At 48.6% G+C, this 26,360-nt stretch overlaps 1 protein-coding gene across 1 annotated transcript; it reads right to left on the reverse strand.

Annotated features, from left to right (window-relative positions):
• Positions 1-6,721: 6,721 nt before the first annotated feature.
• LOC121843226 (UDP-GlcNAc:betaGal beta-1,3-N-acetylglucosaminyltransferase-like protein 1) lies at positions 6,722-26,354 on the reverse strand. The gene is made up of 7 exons (XM_042312798.1): positions 26,247-26,354; positions 25,874-26,011; positions 24,932-25,048; positions 24,462-24,561; positions 23,875-23,939; positions 16,105-16,170; positions 6,722-6,899 (listed from the first exon to the last, which is right to left on the reverse strand). The coding sequence occupies exons 2-7, from the start codon at positions 26,009-26,011 to the stop codon at positions 6,744-6,746; spliced, it is 642 nt and encodes a 213-aa protein (XP_042168732.1). The 5' UTR covers positions 26,247-26,354; the 3' UTR covers positions 6,722-6,743.
• Positions 26,355-26,360: the final 6 nt, after the last annotated feature.

The raw sequence follows: 26,360 nt of genomic DNA on the forward strand, positions 1-26,360 counted from the left end.
AGAGACTGAGAAACATTGAAATTATCTTACCCTGATAGAGAGACTGACAGTGAATATCAACACCCTGCTAGAGAGACTGGAGAGCAGTGAGATATCAACACCCTGCTAGAGAGACTGAGAGCAGTGAGATATCAAACACCCTGATAGAGAGACTAGAGACTAGAGAGCAGTGAGATATCAACACCTACTAGAGAGACTAGAGAGCAGTGAGATATCAACACCCTGCTAGAGATACTAGAGAGCAGTGAGATATCAACACCCTACTAGAGACTGGAGAGCAGTGAGATATCAACACCCTACTAGAGAGACTAGAGAGCAGTGAGATATCAACACCCTGCTAGAGATACTAGAGAGCAGTGAGATATCAACACCCTACTAGAGAGACTGAGAGCAGTGAGATATCAACACCCTACTAGAGAGACTGGAGAGCAGTGAGATATCAACACCCTGCTAGAGAGCAGTGAGATATCAACACCCTGCTAGAGAGACTGGAGAGCAGTGAGACATCAACACCCTGCTAGAGAGACTAGAGAGACTAGAGAGCAGTGAGACATCAACACCCTACTAGAGAGACTAGAGAGACTAGAGAGACTAGAGAGCAGTGAGACATCAACACCCTGCTAGAGAGACTAGAGAGCAGTGAGATAAACACCCTGCTAGAGAGACTAGAGAGCAGTGAGACATCAACACCCTACTAGAGAGACTAGAGAGCAGTGAGACATCAACACCCTGCTAGAGAGACTAGAGAACAGTGAGATAAACACCCTGCTAGAGACTAGAGAGCTCTCTCTCTCTCTCTCTCATAAAATATTCTACTTGTGTATATATTTGTTCTATTTCTCAACTTTATTATTTCCTTCCGAGTCATCATCTCATCTCTATAGACCTGCTGCCTGTGCTGTCTGACAAAATCACTATTTTAGTCGTTTTTTGTAGATTTTTGTAACTGCTGAATACCAACAACTGTCAATCACTTGGATGATGTATTTTCAGGTAGAGACATCTCTCACAGCAACTGTTCTCTATCCTCGTCTTCTCTCTCTTCCTCTCTTCCACACAGACTGGGCAAGAGGGCTTATGGTCATTTTAGTTAATTACCACGTTTTCTGCGATAAACTATGTTGAATATTGGCCTGTAGGAAACGACAACATCACACAGTTCAGGATTCATCTGATTTCATCTCTAGAGAAACACATTGAACTCACAGAAGGAAAAAACATTTAGTCAATTAGATGTTTAAAACGGTTAATCACTCAGCATTTCTCCCAGCTGGTGTTCCAGTCTGACTCTGGTCCAGCTCACTAATCAACAACCTTCCCATTTCTCCCAGCTGGTGTTCCAGTCTGACTCTGGTCCAGCTCACTAATCAACAACCTTCCCATTTCTCCCAGCTGGTGTTCCAGTCTGACTCTGGTCCAGCTCACTAATCAACAACCTTCCCATTTCTCCCAGCTGGTGTTCCAGTCTGACTCTGGTCCAGCTCACTAATCAACAACCTTCCCATTTCTCCCAGCTGGTGTTCCAGTCTGACTCTGGTCCAGCTCACTAATCAACAACCTTCCCATTTCTCCCAGCTGGTGTTCCAGTCTGACTCTGGTCCAGCTCACTAATCAACAACACTCCCATTGCTTCCCCCACTACTGTTCTCTGGGATTATCCCACATCACTGATCTCCATTAGAGATGCAACTGGAGGAACACATCTGGACGGGCAGCTGAATACTATAGAATCTGAAGAGAGAGTGAGTGTGAGTGAGTGTGAGAGAGAGTGAGAGAGAGTGTGAGTGTGTGTGAGTGAGTGAGTGAGTGAGTGTGTGTGTGTGTGTGAGAGAGAGTGAGATTGTGTGTGAGTGTGTCCCACCTTATATCCACTCTCTCTAAACGTAAATTCCAACATTTGCATTTAGCAAATGTCAGCGGTTCAAGATGATATTTTTTTGTTGAGAAAGTTGTGACAGTCATACTGAGAGAGAGAGAACGAGGGGGGAGAGAGAGAGGAGAGGAGAGAGAGAACGAGGGAGTGACAGAGAGGAGAGGAGAGAGAGAACGAGGGAGTGACAGAGAGGAGAGAGAGAACGAGGGAGTGACAGAGAGGAGAGGAGAGGAGAGGAGAGAGAGAACGAGGGAGAGACAGAGAGGAGAGGAGAGGAGAGGAGAGAGAGAACGAGGGAGTGACAGAGAGGAGAAGAGAGAGAACGTTGAGAAAGTTGTGACAGTCATACTGAGAGAGAGAACGAGGGAGAGACAGAGAGGAGAGGAGAGGAGAGAGAGAACGAGGGAGAGACAGAGAGGAGAGGAGAGGAGAGAGAGAACGAGGGAGAGACAGAGAGGAGAGGAGAGAGAACATTGAGAAAGTTGTGACAGTCATACTGAGAGAGAGAACAAAGGAGAGACAGAGAGGAGAGGAGAGAACATTGAGAAAGTTGTGACAGTCATACTGAGAGAGAACGAGGGAGAGAAAGGAAAAGACAAAGGCTAGATAGACAGATAGCGATGTGGTGACGTGTTCACAGTGGGGAGTTGTAGTGTGTAGTTATGGAACAGCCATATCTAATGTCCTTCAGCTGAACACTGTGCTTCCAATCATATCTTCAACTCAGAAAGAACAGACTCCACAGGCTAGAGAACGCACGCACGCACGCACGCACGCACGCACGCACGCACGCACGCACACACACACACACGCACGCACGCACGCACGCACACACACGCACGCACACACGCACGCACACACACGCACGCACACACGCACACGCACACGCACGCACGCACACGCACGCACGCACGCACGCACACGCACGCACGCACGCACGCACGCACACACACACACACACACACACACGCACACACACACGAATTAAAACAAGCAGCACCTTAGATAAACCTAGGAGAGAGAGGGAGGAGAGGTAGAGAGGAAGAGAGGAGAGAGGTAGAGAGAGAGAGGAGGGGAGAGGAGAGAAGTAGAGAGAGAGAGGAGGGGAGAGGGGTAGAGAGGAAGAGAGGAGAGAGGTAGAGAGAGAGGAGGGGAGAGGAGGAGAGAAGTAGAGAGAGAGAGAGGAGGGGAGAGGGAGGAGAGAGGTAGAGAGGAGAGAGGTAGAGAGAGAGGAGGGGAGAGGAGGAGAGAGAGAAAGAGAAGGAAATGAGAGAGGGAAAGAAGGAGTAGAGGGTTACTGAGGCGTTAGATTACTACATACAACCGGAAGGAGAAATAGAACAAGTGTGAGAGAGAGAGACAGAGAGAGAGAGGGACAGAGAGAGAGAGAGAGAGAGAGAGAGAGAGAGAGAGAGAGAGAGAGAGAGGGACACAGAGAGAGAGAGAGGGACAGAGAGAGAGAGAGAGAGGGACAGAGAGAGAGAGAGGGACAGAGAGAGAGAGAGAGAGGGACAGAGAGAGAGAGGGATAGAGAGAGAGAGGGACAGAGAGAGAGAGGGACAGAGAGAGAGAGGGAGAGAGAGAGAGAGAGAGGGACAGAGAGAGAGAGGGACAGAGAGAGAGAGGGACAGAGAGAGAGAGAGAAAGACAGAAAGAGGGAGAGAAAGAGAGGGAGAGAAAGAGAGGGAGAGAAAGAGAGGGAGAGCGAGAAAGAAAGAAAGACAGAGAAACTCTGAGAGGGAGAAACTCATATGTAGATATAATCACCACACCAACAGAACCTATGGTCTCATTCTGGCCCATGAAATTCAATACCATAGAAATATATTTACTAGGAATGTCTGCAAAAGAATTCTCCAGGCCGTGTGTGTGTGTCTGTACAGTGTGTGTGTGTGTGTATGTGTGTGTACACAGTGTGTGTCTGTACAGTGTGTGTGTGTACATAGTGTGTGTGTGTATGTGTGTGTACACAGTGTGTGTGTATGTGTGTGTGTGTACACAGTGTGTGTGTGTGTGTGTGTCTACACATGGACCAGCCAGGCAAAATCCAGGGCAGTTGTATGCAGTCCTGTCTCCTAGACGACAGGACTGCACTGAATCACAGAGCTCTACGTTCCTCTCCCTGAGTTAGAGCTGAATCACAGAGCTTTACTTTCCTCTCCCTGAGTTAGAGCTGAATCACAGAGCTCTACTTTCCTCTCCCTGAGTCAGAGCTGAATCACAGAGCTTTACGTTCCCCTCACTGAGTTAGAGCTGAATCACAGAGCTTTACGTTCCCCTCACTGAGTTAGAGCTGAATCACAGAGCTTTACGTTCCCCTCACTGAGTCAGAGCTGAATCACAGAGCTTTACGTTCCCCTCACTGAGTCAGAGCTGAATCACAGAGCTTTACTTTCCTCTCCCTGAGTCAGAGCTGAATCACAGAGCTCTACTTTCCTCTCCCTGAGTCAGAGCTGAATCACAGAGCTCTACTTTCCTCTCACTGAGTCAGAGCTGAATCACAGAGCTCTACTTTCCTCTCCCTGAGTCAGAGCTGAATCACAGAGCTTTACTTTCCTCTCCCTGAGTCAGAGCTGAATCACAGAGCTTTACTTTCCTCTCCCTGAGTCAGAGCTGAATCACAGAGCTTTACTTTCCTCTCCCTGAGTTAGAGCTGAATCACAGAGCTCTACTTTCCTCTCCCTGAGTCAGAGCTGAATCACAGAGCTCTACTTTCCTCTCCCTGAGTCAGAGCTGAATCACAGAGCTCTACTTTCCTCTCCCTGAGTCAGAGCTGAATCACAGAGCTTTACTTTCCACTCAAGTATTTAGGCTTGCAAAATTCAGCAAACTTTCAGAAAATTCCCAGGTTTTACAGAAATCCTGGTTGGAAGATTAATATTCTCTCCTGATTCCGGGAATCTTCCAACCGGAATCTTTGCGCGATACCAGCTAGAGGTCAACCGATTAATCGGAATGGCTGATTAATTAGGGCCGATTTCAAATTTTCATAACAATAGGAAATTGGTATTTTGGGCGCCGATTTTTTTTATTTTTATACCTTTATTTAACTAGGCAGGTCAGTTAAGAACTAATTCTTATTTACAACGACGGCCTAGGAACGGTGGGTTAACTGCCTGTTCAGGGGCAGAACGACAGATTTTCACCTTGTCAGCTCGGGGGATCCAATCTTGCAACCTTACAGTTAACTAGTCCAACGCAATAAAGACCTGCCTCTCTCTCGTTGCACTCTACAAGGAGACTACCTGTTACGCGAATGCAGTAAGCCAAGGTAAGTTGCTAGCTAGCATTAAACTTATCTTATAAAAAACAATCAATCATAATCACTAGTTAACTACACATGGTTGACGATATTACTAGATATTATCTAGTGTGTCCTGCGTTGCATATAATCTGACTGAGCATACAAGTATCTAAGTACTGACTGAGCGGTGGTAGGCAGAAGCAGGCGCGTAAACATTCATTCAAAACAGCACTTTGTGCATCAAGCATTGCGCTGTTTATGACTTCAAGCCCATCAACTCCCGAGATGAGGCTGGTGTAACCGAAGTGAAATAGCTAGCTAGTTAGCGCGCGCTAATAGCGTTTCAAACGTCACTCACTCTGGGCCTGTGGTTGTTTCCCTTGCTCTGCATGGGCAATGCTGCTTCGAGGGTGGCTGTTGTTGTTGTGTTCCTGGTTCGAGCCCAGGTAGGAGCGAGGAGAGGACGGAAGCTTTACTGTTACATGGGCAATACTAAAGTGCCTATTAGAACATCCAATAGTCAAAGGTAAAGGAAATACAAATGGTATAGAGAGAAATAGTCCTATAATTCCTATAATAACTACAACCTAAAACTTCTTACCTGGGAATATTGAAGACTCATGCTAAAAGGAACAAACAGCTTTCATATGTTCTCATGTTATGAGCAAGGAACTGAAACTTTAGCTTTCTTACATAGCACATATTGCACTTTTACTTTCTTCTCCAACACTTTGTTTTTGCATTATTTAAACCAAATTGAACATGTTTCATTATTTATTTGAGGCTCAATGGATTTTATTGATGTATTATGTTAAGTTAAAATAAGTGTTCATTCAGTGTTGTTGTAATTGTCATTATTACAAATACAAATAAATAAATAAAAGCGGCCAATTAATCAGCTTTTGGTCCTCCAATAATCGGTATCGGCTTTTGGTCCTCCAATAATCGGTACCGGCTTTTTTGGTCCTCCAATAATCGGTATCGGCTTTTTGGTCCTCCAATAATCGGTATCGGCTTTTTTTGGCCCTCCAATAACCGGTATCGGCTTTTTGGTCCTCCAATAATCGGTATCGGCTTTTTTGGTCCTCCAATAATCGGTATCGGCTTTTTTGGTCCTCCAATAATCGGTATCGGCTTTTTGGTCCTCCAATAATCGGTACCGGCTTTTTGGTCCCCCAATAATCGGTATCGGCTTTTTGGTCCTCCAATAATCGGTATCGGCTTTTTTGGCCCTCCAATAACCGGTATCGTCTTTTTTGGTCCTCCAATAATCGGCATCGGCTTTTTTGGTCCTCCAATAATCGGTACCGGCTTTTTTGGTCCTCCAATAATCGGTTTTTTTTGGTCCTCCAATAATCGGTATCGGCTTTTTGGTCCTCCAATAATCGGTCTCGGCGTTGAAAAATCCTAATCGGTCGACCTCTACTACCAGCCCATCCTAAAGCCAGGAGTCATCTCTCTCTCTGTCACACACACAAATGTAGGTAAAATAATTCTGGAATTTTACACAAGTGGTCCTCCTGTTTCCTCTGGTGTGTGTGTGTGTGTGTGTGTGTGTGTGTGTGTGTGTGTGTGTGTGTGTGTGTGTGGAAACTGCAGGCTCCATCCTGTTTCCATCGGACATGGTCACTGCCTGGCACGCGACCCCCCCCACACACACACACACACACACTGAGTGTGTGTTACCTGGGTGCTGAGTTGATCCTGGCTGATGTTGTTGATCCAGCGTGTGTAGCGCTCAGTAGATCCCTCTGGATCCCTGCGGACCTGACAGCCAATCAACTGAGAGAAACACAGACATCTCTTAGTGATCTACTAGATACATGTGATCAACACAGACACTCACACACAAACAAACCACACATGATTTATGGAAGAGACAAAGAGGGAGGGCTAGAGAGGAACACACCAAGAGAGACATAGAGAGAGAGAGAGAGAGACAAAGAGAGACCGACAGAGCGAGACAGACAGAGCGAGAGAGACAGAGCGAGACAGGGGGGGTTAGAAAGGATAGGGAGAGAGAAAGAGAGGAACAGAGAGGAAAATGTAAGAGAAAAATACAAAGATGAATGCTTCTTCTGTTCTGCATCCTAATGATCCACCAGAGAGATGAAATTCGCAGACGAGTAGGTAAACCACCACTTCCCTCCGTATTACTGGCCAACGTGCAATCATTGGAAAACAAACTGGACAACCTACGATTAAGACTTTCCTACCAAAGGGACATTAAAAACTGTAATATCTTATGTTTCACCGAGACGTGGCTGAATGAGAAGGATAATAAAGAGATGGCTGGCTTCTCCTTCTTCTCCGTGCATCAGCAGGACAGAGAAACGCCGTCTGTTAAGACGAGCGGCGGGGGTGTGTGTCTATTTGTCAATAGCCTACTACACCGGCTCTGACGCTCGTCTGATGTGGCAGGGCTTGAAAAATATTACGAACTACAAAGGGAAACCCAGCCGCGAGCTGCCCAGTGAAGCGAGCCTCACCAGACGAGCTAAATGCCTTTTATGCTCGCTTTGAGGCAAGCAACACTTAAGCGTGCATGAGAGCACCAGCTGTTCCGGACGACTGTGTGATCAAGCTCTCCGTAGCCGATGTGAGCAAGACTTTTAAACAGGTCAACATTCACAAAGCCGCGTGGCCAGACGGATTACCAGGACGTGTACTCAAAGCATGCACGGATGAACTGGCAAGTGTCTTCACTGACATTTTCAACCTCTCCCTGTCTGAGTCTGTAATACCTACATGTTTCAAGCAGACCACCATAGTCCCTGTGCCCAAGGAAGCGAAGGTAACCTGCCTAAATGATTACCCGCCGTAGCGCTCACGTCTGTAGCCAGGAAGTGCTTTGAAAGGCTGTTCATGGCTCACAACAACACCATGCCGGAAACTCTAGACCCACTCCAAATCGCATACTACTCCAACAGATCCACAGATGACACAATCTCAATCACACTCCACACTGCCCTTTTCCACCTGGACAAAAGGAACACCTATGTGAGAATGCCCTCATAGTGCCCTCAAAGCTCATCACTAATATAAGGACCCTGGGACTAAACACCTCCCTCTGCAACTGGATCCTGGACTTCCGGATGGGCCGCCCCCAGATGGTAAGGGTAGGCAACAACACATGTGCCGCTCTGATCATCAACCCTGGGGAACCTCAGGGGTGTGTGCTCAGTCCCCTCCTGTACTCCCTGTTCACCCACTACTGCATGGCCAGGCACGACTCCAACACCATCATTAAGTTTGCTGACGACATAACAGTGGTAGGCCTGTTCACTGACAACGATGAGACAGCCAATAGGGAGGTGGTCAGAGACCTGGCAGTGTGGTACCAGGACAACAACCTCTCCCTCAATGTGAGCAAGAAGGAGGAGCTGATCTGAAATACAGGAAAAGGAGGGCAGGCCCCCATTAACATCAATGGGTCTGTAGTGGAGTGGGTCGTGAGATAACATCTCCAACTGCCATGGTCCAAACAGACCAAGACATTTGTGAAGAGGGGAAGACAACACCTTCCCCCTCCCCAGGAGACTTAAAGTCCCCAGATCCTCAAAAAGTCCTACAGCTGCACCATCGAGAGCATTCTGACCGGTTGGATCACCGGCCAGTATGGCAACTGCTCAGCATCTGACCGTAAGGCGCTACAGAGGTAGTGCGTACGGCCCAGTACATCACTGGGGCCAAGCTTACTTCAATCCAGGACCTTTATAATAGGCGGTGTCAGAGGAAGACTATGCATAGTCACTTTACAAATTACCTCAACTAACCTGCACCCCCGCACATTGACTCGTTACCGGTACCCCCTGTATACAGCCACATTGTTGTCATGTAATTGTATTGTGTTACTTAAAAAAAAAAAATCACTTTAGTTTATTTTTTCGTATTTTATCTACCAGACAGATGGAGAGGAATGATCTACCAGACAGAGAGGAATGATCTACCAGACAGATGGAGAGGAATGATCTACCAGACAGATGGAGAGGAATGATCTACCAGACAGACAGAGAGGAATGATCTACCAGACAGACAGAGAGGAATGATCTACCAGACAGATGGAGAGGAATGATCTACCAGACAGATGGAGAGGAATGATCTACCAGACAGATGGAGAGGAATGATCTACCAGACAGATGGAGAGGAATGATCTACCAGACAGATGGAGAGGAATGATCTACCAGACAGATGGAGAGGAATGATCTACCAGACAGATGGAGAGAATGATCTACCAGACAGACAGAGAGGAATGATCTACCAGACAGATGGAGAGGAATGATCTACCAGACAGATGGAGAGGAATGATCTACCAGACAGACAGAGAGGAATGATCTACCAGACAGATGGAGAGGAATGATCTACCAGACAGATGGAGAGGAATGATCTACCAGACAGATGGAGAGGAATGATCTACCAGACAGATGGAGAGGAATGATCTACCAGACAGATGGAGAGGAATGATCTACCAGACAGATGGAGAGGAATGATCTACCAGACAGATAGAGAGGAATGATCTACCAGACAGATGGAGAGGAATGATCTACCAGACAGACAGAGAGGAATGATCTACCAGACAGATGGAGAGGAATGATCTACCAGACAGATGGAGAGGAATGATCTACCAGACAGATGGAGAGGAATGATCTACCAGACAGATGGAGAGGAATGATCTACCAGACAGATAGAGAGGAATGATCTACCAGACAGATGGAGAGGAATGATCTACCAGACAGACAGAGAGGAATGATCTACCAGACAGATGGAGAGGAATGATCTACCAGACAGATGGAGAGGAATGATCTACCAGACAGATGGAGAGGAATGATCTACCAGACAGATGGAGAGGAATGATCTACCAGACAGATGGAGAGGAATGATCTACCAGACAGATGGAGAGGAATGATCTACCAGACAGATGGAGAGGAATGATCTACCAGACAGATGGAGAGGAATGATCTACCAGACAGATGGAGAGGAATGATCTACCAGACAGATGGAGAGGAATGATCTACCAGACAGATGGAGAGGAATGATCTACCAGACAGATGGAGAGGAATGATCTACCAGACAGATGGAGAGGAATGATCTACCAGACAGATGGAGAGGAATGATCTACCAGACAGATGGAGAGGAATGATCTACCAGACAGATGGAGAGGAATGATCTACCAGACAGATGGAGAGGAATGATCTACCAGACAGATGGAGAGGAATGATCTACCAGACAGATGGAGAGGAATGATCTACCAGACAGATGGAGAGGAATGATCTACCAGACAGATGGAGAAGAATGATCTACCAGACAGATGGAGAGGAATGATCTACCAGACAGATGGAGAGGAATGATCTACCAGACAGATGGAGAGGAATGATCTACCAGACAGATGGAGAAGAATGATCTACCAGACAGATGGAGAGGAATGATCTACCAGACAGATAGAGAGGAATGATCTACCAGACAGAGAGGAATGATCTACCAGACAGATGGAGAGGAATGATCTACCAGACAGATAGAGAGGAATGATCTACCAGACAGATGGAGAGGAATGATCTACCAGACAGAGGAATGATCTACCAGACAGATGGAGAGGAATGATCTACCAGACAGATAGAGAGGAATGATCTACCAGTAGGGATGTAAAACAACCCTAAAGTGAACCCATATTATTATTCCACATAGCTGAACCAATCCCTCTCATTTCCTCTCTACACCCTGTCTGCTGCACACCCACACAGTTCAAAGGGCAAATAAGCAGAGAAAACCACATGGCCTTACTTACCTTTTTTCCCCATTCACTCTCTCTGTCTCTCTATTATCTCTCTGTCTCTATTATCTCTCTGTCTCACTATTATCTCTCTGTCTCTCTCTCTCTTTTTATCTCTCTCTCTCTATTATCTCTCTGTCTCTATTATCTCTCTGTCTCTCTATTATCTCTCTGTCTCTCTGTTATCTCTCTGTCTCTCTCTCTCTCTATTATCTCTCGGTCCCCCCTCTCTCTATTATCTCTGTCTGTTATCTCTCAGTCCCTCTCTCTCTATTATCTCTCTGTCTCTCTCTCTCTCTCTCTCTATTATCTCTCTCGGTCCCTCTCTCTAGCCACCCCCACCATCTCCTGCAACTCTCCCTCACCTACTACACATCACTCCCTAACCTTTAACCTGTAATCCCACAGCTCACACTGAGACACACCTTAATATACACCCACCCACACCACTCTACCAGAAACACGACCCCAGTGCACAGGACAGAAGGAATGTGGGGAACTCCGGACATACAGAATGTTAAAGTTTTCCTGTCTGTTATGATCATTTAGAGGAGACAGGGAGAGCAGGAGGGAGAGAGGGAGGGAGGGGGAGATGGAGGGATGGAGAGAGAGAGAGGGACGAAGGGGGGAGATGGAGAGGGAGGGAGATGGAGAGAGAGAGGGAGGGAGATGGAGAGAGAGAGGGAGATGGAGAGAGAGAGGGAGGGAGATAGAGAGGGAGGGAGGGAGGGAGATAGAGAGGGAGGGAGATGGAGAGAGAGAGGGAGGGAGATGGAGAGAGAGGGAGGAGGAGATATAGAGAGGGAGGGAGGGAGGTGGAGAGAGAGGGAGGGAGATAGAGAGGGAGGGAGGGAGGTGGAGAGAGAGGGAGGGAGGTGGAGAGAGAGGGAGGGAGGTGGAGAGAGAGAGGGAGGTGGAGAGAGAGAGGGAGGGAGGGAGTGAGAGGGAGGGAGTGAGATGGAGAGAGGAGGGAAGAGATGGAGAGAGGGAGGAGAGAGGGAAGGAAGAGATGGAGAGAGGGAGGAGAGAGGGAGATAGAGAGGGAGGGAGATGGAGAGATGGAGAGAGAGAGGGAGGGAGATGGAGAGAGAGGGAGGGAGGGAGATATAGAGAGGAGGGAGGGAGGGAGGTGGAGAGAGAGGGAGGGAGGTGGAGAGAGAGAGGGAGGGAGGGAGGGAGTGAGAGGGAGGGAGTGAGATGGAGAGAGGGAGGGAAGAGATGGAGAGAGGGAGGAGAGAGGGAAGGAAGAGATGGAGAGAGGGAGGAGAGAGAGGGAAGGAAGAGAGGGAGATGGAGAGAGGGAAGGAGGACATGGAGAGAGGGAGATGGAGAGAGGGAGGAGATGATGAGATGGAGAGAGGAGAGTGGGAGGGAGGAGATGGAGAGAGGGAGGGAGGGAGATGGAGAGAGAGGGAGGGAGGTGGAGAGAGAGAGGGAGGGAGGTGGAGAGAGAGAGGGAGGGAGGGAGGTGGAGAGAGAGAGGGAGGGAGGTGGAGAGAGAGAGGGAGGGAGGGAGATCGAGAGAGAGAGAGAGGGAGATGGAGAGAGAGAGAGGGAGGGAGACGGAGAGAGAGGGAGGGAGACGGAGAGAGAGGGAGGGAGATGGAGAGAGAGGGAGGGAGATGGAGAGAGAGGGAGGGAGATGGAGAGAGAGGAGGGAGATGGAGAGAGAGAGGGAGGGAGATGGAGAGAGAGAGGGAGGGAGGTGGAGAGAGAGGGAGGGAGGTGGAGAGAGAGGGAGGGAGGTGGAGAGAGAGGGAGGGAGGTGGAGAGAGAGAGGGAGGGAGGGAGATGGAGAGAGAGGGGGAGGGAGATGGAGAGAGAGAGAGGAGGAGATGGAGAGAGAGAGAGGAGGGAGACGGAGGAGAGAGGGAGGGAGATGGAGAGAGAGGGAGGGAGATGGAGAGAGAGGGAGGGAGATGGAGAGAGAGAGGGAGGGAGATGGAGAGAGAGGGAGGGAGGTGGAGAGAGAGAGGGAGGAGGGAGATGGAGAGAGAGGGGAGGGAGATGGAGAGAGAGAGAGGGAGGGAGATGGAGAGAGAGAGAGGGAGGGAGACGGAGAGAGAGGGAGGGAGACGAGAGAGAGGGAGGGAGATGGAGAAAAGAGGGAGGGAGATGGAGAGAGAGAGGGAGGGAGATGGAGAGAGAGGGAGGGAGGTGGAGAGAGAGGGAGGGAGGTGGAGAGAGAGGGAGGGAGGTGGAGAGAGAGAGGGAGGAGGTGGAGAGAGAGAGGGAGGGAGGTGGAGAGAGAGAGGGAGGGAGGGAGATGGGAGAGAGAGGGAGGGAGGGAGATAGAGAGGGGGAGGGAGATGGAGAGAGAGGGAGGGAGATGGAGAGATGGAGAGAGAGAGGGAGGGAGATAGAGAGGGAGGGAGGGAGATAGAGAGGGAGGAGGGAGATAGAGAGGAGGGAGATGGAGAGATGGAGAGAGAGAGGGAGGGAGATGGAGAGAGAGGGAGGGAGGGAGGTGGAGAGAGAGGGAGGGAGGTGGAGAGAGAGGGAGGGAGGTGGAGAGAGAGAGGGAGGTGGAGAGAGAGAGGGAGGGAGGGAGTGAGAGGGAGGGAGTGAGATGGAGAGAGGGAGGGAAGAGCTGGAGAGAGGGAGGAGAGAGGGAAGGAAGAGATGGAGAGAGGGAGGAGAGAGGGAGATAGAGAGGGAGGGAGATGGAGAGATGGAGAGAGAGAGGGAGGGAGATGAGAGAGAGAGGGAGGGAGGGAGATATAGAGAGGGAGGGAGGGAGGGAGGTGGAGAGAGAGGGAGGGAGGTGGAGAGAGAGAGGGAGGGAGGGAGGGAGTGAGAGGGAGGGAGTGAGATGGAGAGAGGGAGGGAAGAGATGGAGAGAGGGAGGAGAGAGGGAAGGAAGAGATGGAGAGAGGGAGAGAGAGGGAAGGAGGAGATGGAGAGAGAGAGGGAGGGAGATAGAGAGGGAGGGAGGGAGATAGAGAGGAGGGAGGGAGATAGAGAGGGAGGGAGATGGAGAGATGGAGAGAGAGAGGGAGGGAGATGGAGAGAGAGGGAGGGAGGGAGGTGGAGAGAGAGGGAGGGAGGTGGAGAGAGAGGGAGGGAGGTGGAGAGAGAGGAGGGAGGTGGAGAGAGAGGGAGGGAGGTGGAGAGAGAGGGAGGGAGGTGGAGAGAGAGAGGGAGGGAGGTGGAGAGAGAGAGGGAGGGAGATGGAGAGAGAGGGAGGGAGGGAGATAGAGAGGGGGGAGGGAGATGGAGAGAGAGGAGGGAGATGGAGAGATGGAGAGAGAGAGGGAGGTGGAGAGAGAGGGAGGGAGGTGGAGAGAGAGAGGGAGGGAGGTGGAGAGAGAGAGGGAGGGAGGGAGATGGAGAGAGAGGGAGGGAGGGAGATAGAGAGGGGGAGGGAGATGGAGAGAGAGGGAGGGAGATGGAGAGATGGAGAGAGAGAGGGAGGGAGATAGAGAGGGAGGGAGGGAGATAGAGAGGGAGGGAGGGAGATAGAGAGGAGGGAGATGGAGAGATGGAGAGAGAGAGGGAGGGGAGATGGAGAGAGAGGGAGGGAGGGAGGTGGAGAGAGAGGGAGGGAGGTGGAGAGAGAGGGAGGGAGGTGGAGAGAGAGAGGGAGGTGGAGAGAGAGAGGGAGGGAGGGAGTGAGAGGGAGGGAGTGAGATGGAGAGAGGGAGGGAAGAGCTGGAGAGAGGGAGGAGAGAGGGAAGGAAGAGATGGAGAGAGGGAGGAGAGAGGGAGATAGAGAGGGAGGGAGATGGAGAGATGGAGAGAGAGAGGGAGGGAGATGGAGAGAGAGGGAGGGAGGGAGATATAGAGAGGGAGGGAGGGAGGGAGGTGGAGAGAGAGGGAGGGAGGTGGAGAGAGAGAGGGAGGGAGGGAGGGAGTGAGAGGGAGGGAGTGAGATGGAGAGAGGGAGGGAAGAGATGGAGAGAGGGAGGAGAGAGGGAAGGAAGAGATGGAGAGAGGGAGGAGAGAGGGAAGGAGGAGATGGAGAGAGAGAGGGAGGGAGATAGAGAGGGAGGGAGGGAGATAGAGAGGAGGGAGGGAGATAGAGAGGGAGGGAGATGGAGAGATGGAGAGAGAGAGGGAGGAGATGGAGAGAGAGGGAGGGAGGGAGGTGGAGAGAGAGGGAGGGAGGTGGAGAGAGAGGGAGGGAGGTGGAGAGAGAGGGAGGGAGGTGGAGAGAGAGGGAGGGAGGTGGAGAGAGAGAGGGAGGGAGGTGGAGAGAGAGAGGGAGGGAGATGGAGAGAGAGGGAGGGAGGGAGATAGAGAGGGGGAGGGAGATGGAGAGAGAGGGAGGGAGATGGAGAGATGGAGAGAGAGAGGGAGGGAGATAGAGAGGGAGGGAGGGAGATAGAGAGGGAGGGAGATAGAGAGGGAGGGAGGGAGATAGAGAGGGAGGGAGGGAGATAGAGAGGGAGGGAGGGAGATAGAGAGGAGGGAGATGGAGAGATGGAGAGAGAGAGGGAGGGAGATGGAGAGAGAGGGAGGGAGGGAGATATAGAGAGGGAGGGAGGGAGGTGGGAGAGAGAGGGGGAGGTGGAGAGAGAGGGAGGGAGGTGGAGAGAGAGGGAGGTGAGAGAGAGAGGGAGGGAGGTGAAGAGAGAGAGGGAGGGAGGTGGAGAGAGAGAGGGAGGGAGGTGGAGAGAGAGAGGGAGGGAGGTGGAGAGAGAGAGGGAGCGAGGTGGAGAGAGAGAGGAGGGAGGGAGTGAGAGGGAGGGAGTGAGATGGAGAGAGGGAGGGAAGAGATGGAGAGAGGGAGGAGAGAGGGAAGGAAGAGATGGAGAGAGGGAGGAGAGAGGGAAGGAGGAGATGGAGAGGGAGATGGAGAGAGGGAGGAGATGATGAGATGGAGAGAGGAGAGTGGGAGGGAGGAGATGATGAGATGGAGAGAGGAGAGTGGGAGGGAGGAGAGGAAGAGAGGAGATGGAGAGAGGCAGGGAGGATAAGGAGAAAGAGCGAGAGGAGATAGATGGAGATATGGAGGGAAGAGATGGATGGAGATATGGAGGGAGGAAATGGAGAGGAGGGAGGAGATGGACAGAGGGAGGGATAACTCATCAGACTAGAGCTGTACTCCCTGGGCTCTAGAGGGAGGGATAACTCATCAGACTAGAGCTGTACTCCCTGGGCTCTAGAGGGAGGGATAACTCATCAGACTAGAGCTGTACTCCCTGGGCTCTAGAGGGAGGGATAACTCATCAGACTAGAGCTGTACTCCCTGGGCTCTAGACAGACAGTAGTACTTACAGAGGTAGAGTTGAAGAGGCAGGCCTCGTATTGGAGATGTATTCGCTGAGGCATCATCACATCATCCTGGAACACATAGTTACAGTTAGCATGCTCTCTCTCTCACACACACACAGTTACAGTTAGCATGCTCTCTCTCGCACACAGTTACAGTTAGCATGCTCTCTCTCACACAGTTACAGTTAGCATGCTCTCTCTCACACAGTTACAGTTAGCATGCTCTCTCTCACACAGTTACAGTTAGCATGCTCTCTCTCACACAGTTACAGTTAGCATGCTCTCTCTCACACAGTTACAGTTAGCATGCTCTCTCTCACACAGTTACAGTTTGCATGCTCTCTCTCACACACATAGTTACAGTTACCATGCTCTCTCTCTCACACACAGTTACAGTTAGCATGCTCTCTCTCTCTCACACACAGTTACAGTTAGCATGCTCTCTCTCACACAGTTACAGTTAGCATGCTCTCTCTCACACAGTTACAGTTAGCATGCTCTCTCTCACACAGTTACAGTTAGCATGCTCTCTCTCACACAGTTACAGTTTGCATGCTCTCTCTCACACACATAGTTACAGTTAGCATGCTCTCTCTCACACACACAGTTACAGTTAGCATGCTCGCTCTCTCACACACAGTTACAGTTAGCATGCTCTCTCTCACACACACAGTTACAGTTAGCATGCTCTCTCTCTCACACAGTTACAGTTAGCATGCTCTCTCTCTCACACAGTTACAGTTAGCATGCTCTCTCTCTCACTCTCACACACAGTTACAGTTAGCATGCTCTCTCTCACACACAGTTACAGTTAGCATGCTCTCTCTCACAGTTACAGTTAGCATGCTCACTCTCACACACAGTTACAGTTAGCATGCTCTCTCTCACACACACAGTTACAGTTAGCATGCTCTCTCTCAAACACAGTTACAGTTAGCATGCTCTCTCTCACACACAGTTACAGTTAGCATGCTCTCTCACACACAGTTACAGTTAGCATGCTCTCTCACACACAGTTACAGTTAGCATGCTCTCTCTCACACACAGTTACAGTTAGCATGCTCTCTCTCACACACACAGTTACAGTTAGCATGCTATCTCTCTCACAGTTACAGTTAGCATGCTCTCTCTCACACACAGTTACAGTTAGCATGCTCTCTCTCTCACAGTTACAGTTAGCATGCTCTCTCACACACAGTTACAGTTAGCATGCTCTCTCGCACACACAGTTACAGTTAGCATGCTCTCTCTCACACAAACACAGTTACAGTTAGCATGCTCTCTCTCACACACACAGTTACAGTTAGCATGCTCTCTCACACACAGTTACAGTTAGCATGCTCTCTCTCACACACAGTTACAGTTAGCATGCTCTCTCTCTCACACACAGTTACAGTTAGCATGCTCTCTCTCACACACAGTTACAGTTAGCATGCTCTCTCTCACACACAGTTACAGTTAGCATGCTCTCTCTCACACACACAGTTACAGTTAGCATGCTCTCTCTCTCACACACAGTTACAGTTAGCATGCTCTCTCTCTCACACACACAGTTACAGTTAGCATGCTCTCTCTCACACACACATAGTTACAGTTAGCATGCTCTCTCTCACACACATAGTTACAGTTAGCATGCTCTCTCTCACACACACAGTTACAGTTAGCATGCTCTCTCTCTCACACACAGTTACAGTTAGCATGCTCTCTCTCACACACACAGTTACAGTTAGCATGCTCTCTCTCACACACACACAGTTAGCATGCGCTCTCTCACACACAGTTACAGTTAGCATGCTCTCTCACACACACACGCACACACAGTTAAGGTTAGCATTCTCTCTCACACACACACTCTCTCTCACATACACACACAGTTAAGGTTAGCATTCTCTCTCACACATACACTCTCTCTCACATACACACACAGTTAAGGTTAGCATTCTCTCTCATACACACACCACGCGTGTTCTCTCTCTCACACACACAGTTAAGGTTAGCATTCTCTCTCATACACACACACCACGCGTGTTCTCTCTCTCACACACACACACACACACACACACACACACACACACACACACACACACACACACACACACACACACACACACACAAACTTACAGTTAGCATGCTCTCTCTCTCACACACAAGGTTAGCTAGCTCTCTCACAAACATTTCAAGGTGTGTTGATGGGTTTAACAGTGTGTTTGTTATGACTAGAGCACTCCGGGAGGTCGCGATCTTCAGAGAGGATCTAAACAGACATGTTCAGAATCAACACTTACACACACATCAGACATAACACACCAGAGGTTGACAGAGAGAGAGAGAGAGACAGCGAGAGAGAGAGAGAGAGAGAGAGAGAGAGAGACAGAGAGGTGGAAAGAGAGAGAGACAGAGAGAGAGACAGAGATAGAGAGAGAGACAGAGACAGACAATTAGACCCAACCAAATCATGAGAAAACAAAAAGATAACTACTTAACACATTGGAAAGAATTAACAAAAAAACAGAGCAAACTAGAATGCTATTTGGCCCTACACAGAGAGTACACAGCGGCAGAATACCTGACCACTGTGACTGACCCAAAATTAAGGAAAGCCTTGACTATGTACAGACTCAGTGAGCATAGCCTTGCTATTGAGAAAGGCTGCCGTAGGCAGACATGGCTCTCAAGAGAAGACAGGCTATGTGCTCACTGCCCACAAAATGAGGTGGAAACTGAACCGCACTTCCTAACCTCCTGCCCAATGTATGACCATATTAGAGAGACATATTTCCCTCAGATTACACAGATCCACAAAGAATTCGAAAACAAATCCAATTTTGAAAAACTCCCATATCTACTGGGTGAAATTCCACAGTGTGCCATCACAGCAGCAAGATTTGTGACCTGTTGCCACGAGAAAAGGGCAACCAGTGAAGAACAAACACCATTGTAAATACACCCATATTTATGCTTATTTATTTGATCTTGTGTCCTTTACCATTTGTACATTGTTAAAACACTGTATATATATATAATATGACATTTGTAATGTCTTTACTGTTTTGAAACTTCTGTATGTGTAATGTTTACTGTTAATTTTTGTTGTTTTTCACTTTATATATTCACTTTGTATGTTGTCTACCTCACTTGCTTTGGCAATGTTAACACATGTTTCCCATGCCAATAAAGCCCTTGAATTGAATTGAATTGACAGAGAAAGAGAGACAGAGAGACAGAGAGAACCAGAAATGAGGGTCTACTATACAAATTGATGGAAAGAGGTGTTGGGGGAAAAACATGACATTATGAAACCCATGTACACAAACAACAAATGTGAGGTTTTTCTTCCCACAGGGCCGTGGGGTGACACAGGGATGCAGCTTAAGCCCCGCCCTCTTCAACATATACATCAACGAATTGGAGAGGGCACTAGAACAGTCTGCAGCTTAAGCCCCGCCCTCTTCAACATATACATCAACGAATTGGAGAGGGCACTAGAACAGTCTGCAGCTTAAGCCCCGCCCTCTTCAACATATACATCAACGAATTGTAGAGGGCACTAGAACAGTCTGCAGCTTAAGCCCCGCCCTCTTCAACATATACATCAACGAATTGGAGAGGGCACTAGAACAGTCTGCAGCACCCGGCCCCACCCTACTAGAATCTGAAGTCAAATGTCTACTGATGATCTGGTGTTTCTGTCCCCAACCAAGAAGGGTCGTCAGCAGCACCTAGATCTTCTGCACAGATTCTGTCAGACCTGGGCCCTGACAGTAAATCTCAGTAAGACATAATGCTGTTTTAAAAAAGGTCCAATCACCAGGACCACAAATACAAATTCCATCTAGACACCGTTGCCCTAGAGCACACAAAAAACCATACATACCTCAGCCTAAACATCAGCGCCACAGGTAACTACCACAAAGCTGTGAACGATCTGAGAGACAAGGCAAGATGGGCCTCCTATGCCATCAAAAGGAAAATAAAATTCAACATACCAATTAGGATCTGGCTAAAAATACTTGAATCCGTAATAGAACCCATTGTCCTTTATGGTTGTGAGGTCTGGGGTCCGCTCACCAACCAAGACTTCACAAAATGGGACAAACACCAAATGTAGTTCTAATTCCACAACAACTGTTGAACCACATCAGGAGGCCAAGAGTAGCTGCCCTTTCATTGAACTGTGACCCTGAGAGACTGTGGTGTTTCTATAGCAGTGTACATGTGATGGGAGAGTCTGTAAATCAAACGCCCACCATGATAGACATCATCATGATATCATTCTGTTTCTATAGCAGTGTACATGTGATGGGAGAGTCTGTAAATCAAACACCCACCATGATAGACATCATCATGATGTCATTCTGCCAGGTGGACGACTTTACAGTCAACATTTAACTGGGAAGGTTTTTGGAGGAAGCCTTTAGGAATGACTGTTTCTGCACGCTGACTGTTTCTGCACGCTGACTGTTTCTGCACGCTGACTGTTTCTACACGCTGACTGTTTCTGCACGCTGACTGTTTCTGCACGCTGACTGTTTCTGCACGCTGACTGTTTCTGCACGCTGACTGTTTCTGCACGCTGACTGTTTCTGCACGCTGACTGTTTCTACACGCTGACTGTTTCTGCACGCTGACTGTTTCTGCACGCTGACTGTTTCTGCACGCTGACTGTTTCTGCACGCTGACTGTTTCTGCACGCTGACTGTTTCTACACGCTGACTGTTTCTGCACGCTGACTGTTTCTGCACGCTGACTGTTTCTGCACGCTGACTGTTTCTACACGCTGACTGTTTCTACACGCTGACTGTTTCTACACGCTGTTTCTGCACGCTGACTGTTTCTACACGCTGACTGTTTCTACACGCTGACTGTTTCTACACGCTGTTTCTGCACGCTGACTGTTTCACACGCTGACTGTTTCTACACGCTGACTGTTTCTACACGCTGTTTCTGCACGCTGACTGTTTCTACACGCGCTGACTGTTTCTACACGCTGACTGTTTCTACACGCTGTTTCTGCACGCTGACTGTTTCTGCACGCTGACTGTTTCTACACGCTGACTGTTTCTACACGCTGACTGTTTCTACACGCTGACTGTTTCTGCACGCTGACTGTTTCTACACGCTGACTGTTTCTACACGCTGACTGTTTCTACACGCTGACTGTTTCTGCACGCTGACTGTTTCTGCACACTGACTGATTCTACACGCTGACTGTTTCTGCACGCTGACTGTTTCTGCACGCCGACTGTTTCTGCACGCCGACTGTTTCTGCACGCCGACTGTTTCTACACGCTGACTGTTTCTACACGCTGACTGTTTCTACACGCTGACTGTTTCTGCACGCTGACTGTTTCTACGCGCCGACTGTTTCTGCACGCCGACTGTTTCTACACGCTGACTGTTTCTGCGCACTGACCGTTTCTGCGCGCTGACTGTTTCTGCACGCTGACTGTTTCTACACGCTGACTGTTTCTGCACACTGACTGTTTCTTCACAGTGACTGCCTCTTTCTGCACGCTGACTGGCTACACAGAAACAGGCAGAAACAGGCACACAGAAACAGGCACACAGAAACAGGCACACAGAAACAGGCACACAGAAACAGTCAAACAGAAACAGGCACACAGAAACAGGCACACAGAAACAGTCAAACAGAAACAGGCACACAGAAACAGGCACACAGAAACAGGCACACAGAAACAGGCACACAGAAACAGGCAAACAGAAACAGTCAAACAGAAACAGGCACACAGAAACAGGCAAACAGAAACAGGCACACAGAAACAGGCAAACAGAAACAGGCACACAAAAACAGGCACACAGAAACAGGCACACAGAAACAGGCACACAGAAACAGGCAAACAGAAACAGGCACACAGAAACAGGCACACAGAAACAGGCACACAGAAACAGGCACACAGAAACAGTCACACAGAAACAGGCAAACAGAAACAGGCACACAGAAACAGGCAAACAGAAACAGTCACACAGAAACAGGCACACAGAAACAGGCAAACAGAAACAGGCACACAGAAACAGGCAAACAGAAACAGGCAAACAGAAACAGGCACACAGAAACAGGCACACAGAAACAGGCACACAGAAACAGGCACACAGAAACAGGCACACAGAAACAGGCACACAGAAACAGGCACACAGAAACAGGCAAACAGAAACAGGGACACAGAAACAGGCACACAGAAACAGGCACACAGAAACAGGCACACAGAAACAGGCACACAGAAACAGGCAAACAGAAACAGGCACACAGAAACAGGCACACAGAAACAGGCACACAGAAACAGGCAAACAGAAACAGGCACACAGAAACAGGCACACAGAAACAGGCAAACAGAAACAGGCAAACAGAAACAGGCACACAGAAACAGGCACACAGAAACAGGCACACAGAAACAGGCACACAGAAACAGGCACACAGAAACAGGCACACAGAAACAGGCACACAGAAACAGGCAAACAGAAACAGGCAAACAGAAACAGGCAAACAGAAACAGGCACACAGAAACAGGCACACAGAAACAGGCACACAGAAACAGGCAAACAGAAACAGGCACACAGAAACAGGCACACAGAAACAGGCACACAGAAACAGGCACACAGAAACAGGCACACAGAAACAGGCCCTGCTGCATTCTCTTCATGCATTATGAGAAACTAATTCCACTTAACTACTATTCTAATGAGCTCAATACATTTAACTTCCTGTTCTCAGTCCAGAGGCTCAGCCAATCATTTCGATGTGAGACACCCCACCCCCCAAAAAATGTTTTCACTCCGGATCTGCCCGACTCATTCTATTAAACTCTGAGAGGGCGGAGAGGATAATATTTAGAAAGATACTGAACTCTATTTGACCATTTAATTATATTTCTAGAGGAACGGTCTGATTTTATCACCGTTCTCTTTCAACTCTGTTTCAGCCCAGTCGGGATAAGAAAGAGTCTCATTTCAGGAAATATGCTTTTTTTGGGGCACAGAACAGCCCCAGGCATCTTAGACACACACACACACACACATGGCGGGGGCCAGAACTCGTGACTATAATTCAGTTCCATATTTTGTATTTTTGTGCGTCACAAGACAGAGCATATCCGAGTGTGTGAGTGTGTGTGTGTGCGATGTCCCTGGCTGCGATGTCTCTGGTTAGTGCTTTGGTTCTCTTGCTCTCAGATGTGCACCAATGGAATGGCCTGAAATGTAAAAACTCCGCCCACCTCTGGCACCGGGCCATGAAAAACAAACTCGCTCATTGACACCGGTAACATGCAGTGGAGCTTAGGCTCATTTAGCAATTACTAAGTGTAACACACACACACAAACACACACTCTAACACAAACACACACACACTCTAACACAAACACTCACACAGACTGGAGTCTCAGTCCTCATGTTATACTGACAGCTCTGTCAAACATTTACTCTGATACAGTACCCACCTGTTATATAGCCTGTGTGTGTGTGTGTGAGTGTGTGTGTGTGTGAGTGAGTGAGTGTGTGTGTGGTACTAAACGTGGCCCAGATGTGTCAGACAGCAGCAGCTAGAGCATGACGATGACTCCTCCAGACCTCTAAACACACACACACACACACACACACACACACACACACACACACACACACACACACACACACACACACACACACACATATACTTTCTCACTCTACCTCTCTCTCCCACATACTGACACACACATTATCTCACAGACAAACACACAGGAGACAGGTTAACATAAACACGTTGTGTTGTGACTCACAGCGTCCTGAAAGCAGAGGTACTTTCCTGAGCTCTGAGACACAGCCTGGTTCTTGGCATGACCCACTGGAGGAGAGGAGATCAACATGGGGTCTGTTACAATACACACACACCTAGACACAGCCTGGTTCTTGGCATGACCCACTGGAGGAGAGGAGATCAACATGGGGCCTGTTACAATACACACACACACCTAGACACAGCCTGGTTCTTGGCATGACCCACTGGAGGAGAGGAGATCAACATGGGGCCTGTTACAATACACACACACCTAGCATGCATACACACACCTCACACACACACACACACCTCACACACACACACACACCTCACACACACACACACACCTCACACACACACACCTAGCATACACACACCTCACACACACACACCTCATACACACACACCTAGCATACACACACCTAGCATACACACACCTCACACACACACACCTCACACACACACACCTCATACACACACACCTCATACACACACCTCATACACACACCTCATACACACACACACACCTAGCATACACACACACACACCTCGCTTACACACACACACACCTTGCGTTCGTACACTTACCTCCCCTGGGTTGGGCGGAGTCATGGCCAGAGATCACCATGGAAACACCTCTCCTTTCCAGCCTCTCCCTCCATCCCTCCACTATCGCTCTGGAACCATCCTGACACACACACAACACATACACGCACGTATGTAACTCACAGTGCTGTAGCATTAGTAGTACTGTAGTAGTACTATAGTAGTATTCAATAACTCACAGTGCTGTAGTATTGGTACTATTGTAGTAGTACTGTAGTAGTATTCAATAACTCACAGTGCTGTAGTATTATTAGTACTGTAGTAGTATTCTAGTAACTCACAGTGCGGTAGTATTAGTAGTACTGTAGTAGTACTATTGTAGTATTCTAGTAACTCACAGTGAAGTAGTATGAGTAGTACTGCAGTAGTAGTATAGTAGTACTATAGTAACTCACAGTGCGGTAGTATTAGTAGTACTGCAGTAGTACTATAGTAGTATTCTAGTAACTCACAGTGCTGGCGTCATCATAGACAGACAGTTCCATAGAGCCAGTGTAGTCCTGGTCCACAATCCCCTGCAGACACTCATCCAGCCAGCAGGAGGCGTTATGCACTGGTATGACTATAGACTAGAGACAGGAGGAGGGGTTATACACTGGTATGACTATAGACTAGAGACAGGAGGAGGGTTATACACTGGTATGACTATAGACTAGAGACAGGAGGAGGGGTTATACACTGGTATGACTATAGACTAGAGACAGGAGGAGGGGTTATACACTGGTATGACTATAGACTAGAGACAGGAGGGGTTATACACTGGTATGACTATAGACTAGAGACAGGAGGGGTTATACACTGGTATGACTATAGACTAGAGACAGCAGGAGGGGTTATACACTGGTATGACTATAGACTAGAGACAGGAGGAGGGGTTATACACTGGTATGACTATAGACTACAGACAGGAGGGGTTATACACTGGTATGACTATAGAGGAAGAGATTGTGTCAGGCTAGATAATTAATATTAGCCAACGTGCAAACAGGCACCAACCAGATGTGCTGCCACAAAGTAAACAAAAACGCCAATCTGCAATTGCAACATCATTATACATTCTTCATATGAGCTTGTTTTACTCCAATGTTTGTCAGCATTGTAAATGTAAACAAACACTGTATAGCGTTAAAACATGCTTCAAGCTATAATGTGTATATATTGGATGGTCAGTCCTTACATCCAAAGCTCTGTCCGTGAATTTGAGTGGTTACATTTTTCCAGGCCCGGCCCTCAGAATTTTTACAATAACAGAGGCTTTGTTATTGTTTCTACTCCGGATTGACAGACTGGTACATTTTCCATCCGGTCTGGTTATCTAGGCCAGTGAAATGTTCTCTCGTGGACAAACAATGTTGGTTCTGGGTTGTTGCCGAGATTAGTGATATGTCACCTACCACCTCCACGGCCCTGCTTGCCTTCCCCCCTCCACCTCCGACCGACCCATCCTGCGCGCACTCCCCCTTGCAGAGCCTCTTGGCTGGGAGAGATTCGGCCTTCTGCCCGTTGGGATGCTCCAGTGAACAGGTACTCATCTGAACAAACAAGGAAGACACGATAAAAACATGCTTTTTTGCCGAAAACTGGCTAGCGGATTTGAAAGAGTGAACGTCGACGGAGAAAGCACACGTGGGATATTTACAGTGATATCTGCTCTTATAGAATGTATGACTTTGCATTACGATGTTACACTCGTTCTCGAGTGAGCTGCTTTTCATTTGAGCTGTAAACAAACACCAAAATACATTCAAATTTGCTCTCGAAACTTGCCTGGAGGGTAGCAGCTCCACTTCCGCAAACAAAGATGATAAATCGCTCATTGGTCGGTTTAAAACGCGGACAAGCTTCTGATTCGCTGTTTCCAATGTTAGTCACACATGACGC

Source organism: Oncorhynchus tshawytscha, unplaced genomic scaffold (assembly GCF_018296145.1).
Source record: "Oncorhynchus tshawytscha isolate Ot180627B unplaced genomic scaffold, Otsh_v2.0 Un_contig_3443_pilon_pilon, whole genome shotgun sequence".
NCBI lineage: Eukaryota > Metazoa > Chordata > Actinopteri > Salmoniformes > Salmonidae > Oncorhynchus > Oncorhynchus tshawytscha.

Coding starts and splice junctions, on each gene's coding strand:
- LOC121843226 (XM_042312798.1), bottom strand. CDS start 26,011: ATGAGTACCTGTTCACTGGAGCATCCCAACGGGCAGAAGGCCGAATCT. Junction 25,049..25,873: donor CAAGCAGGGCCGTGGAGGTG/GTAGGTGACATA, acceptor TCCTGTCTCTAG/TCTATAGTCATACCAGTGCA. Junction 24,562..24,931: donor TCTATGATGACGCCAGCACT/GTGAGTTACTAG, acceptor TGTGTGTGTCAG/GATGGTTCCAGAGCGATAGT.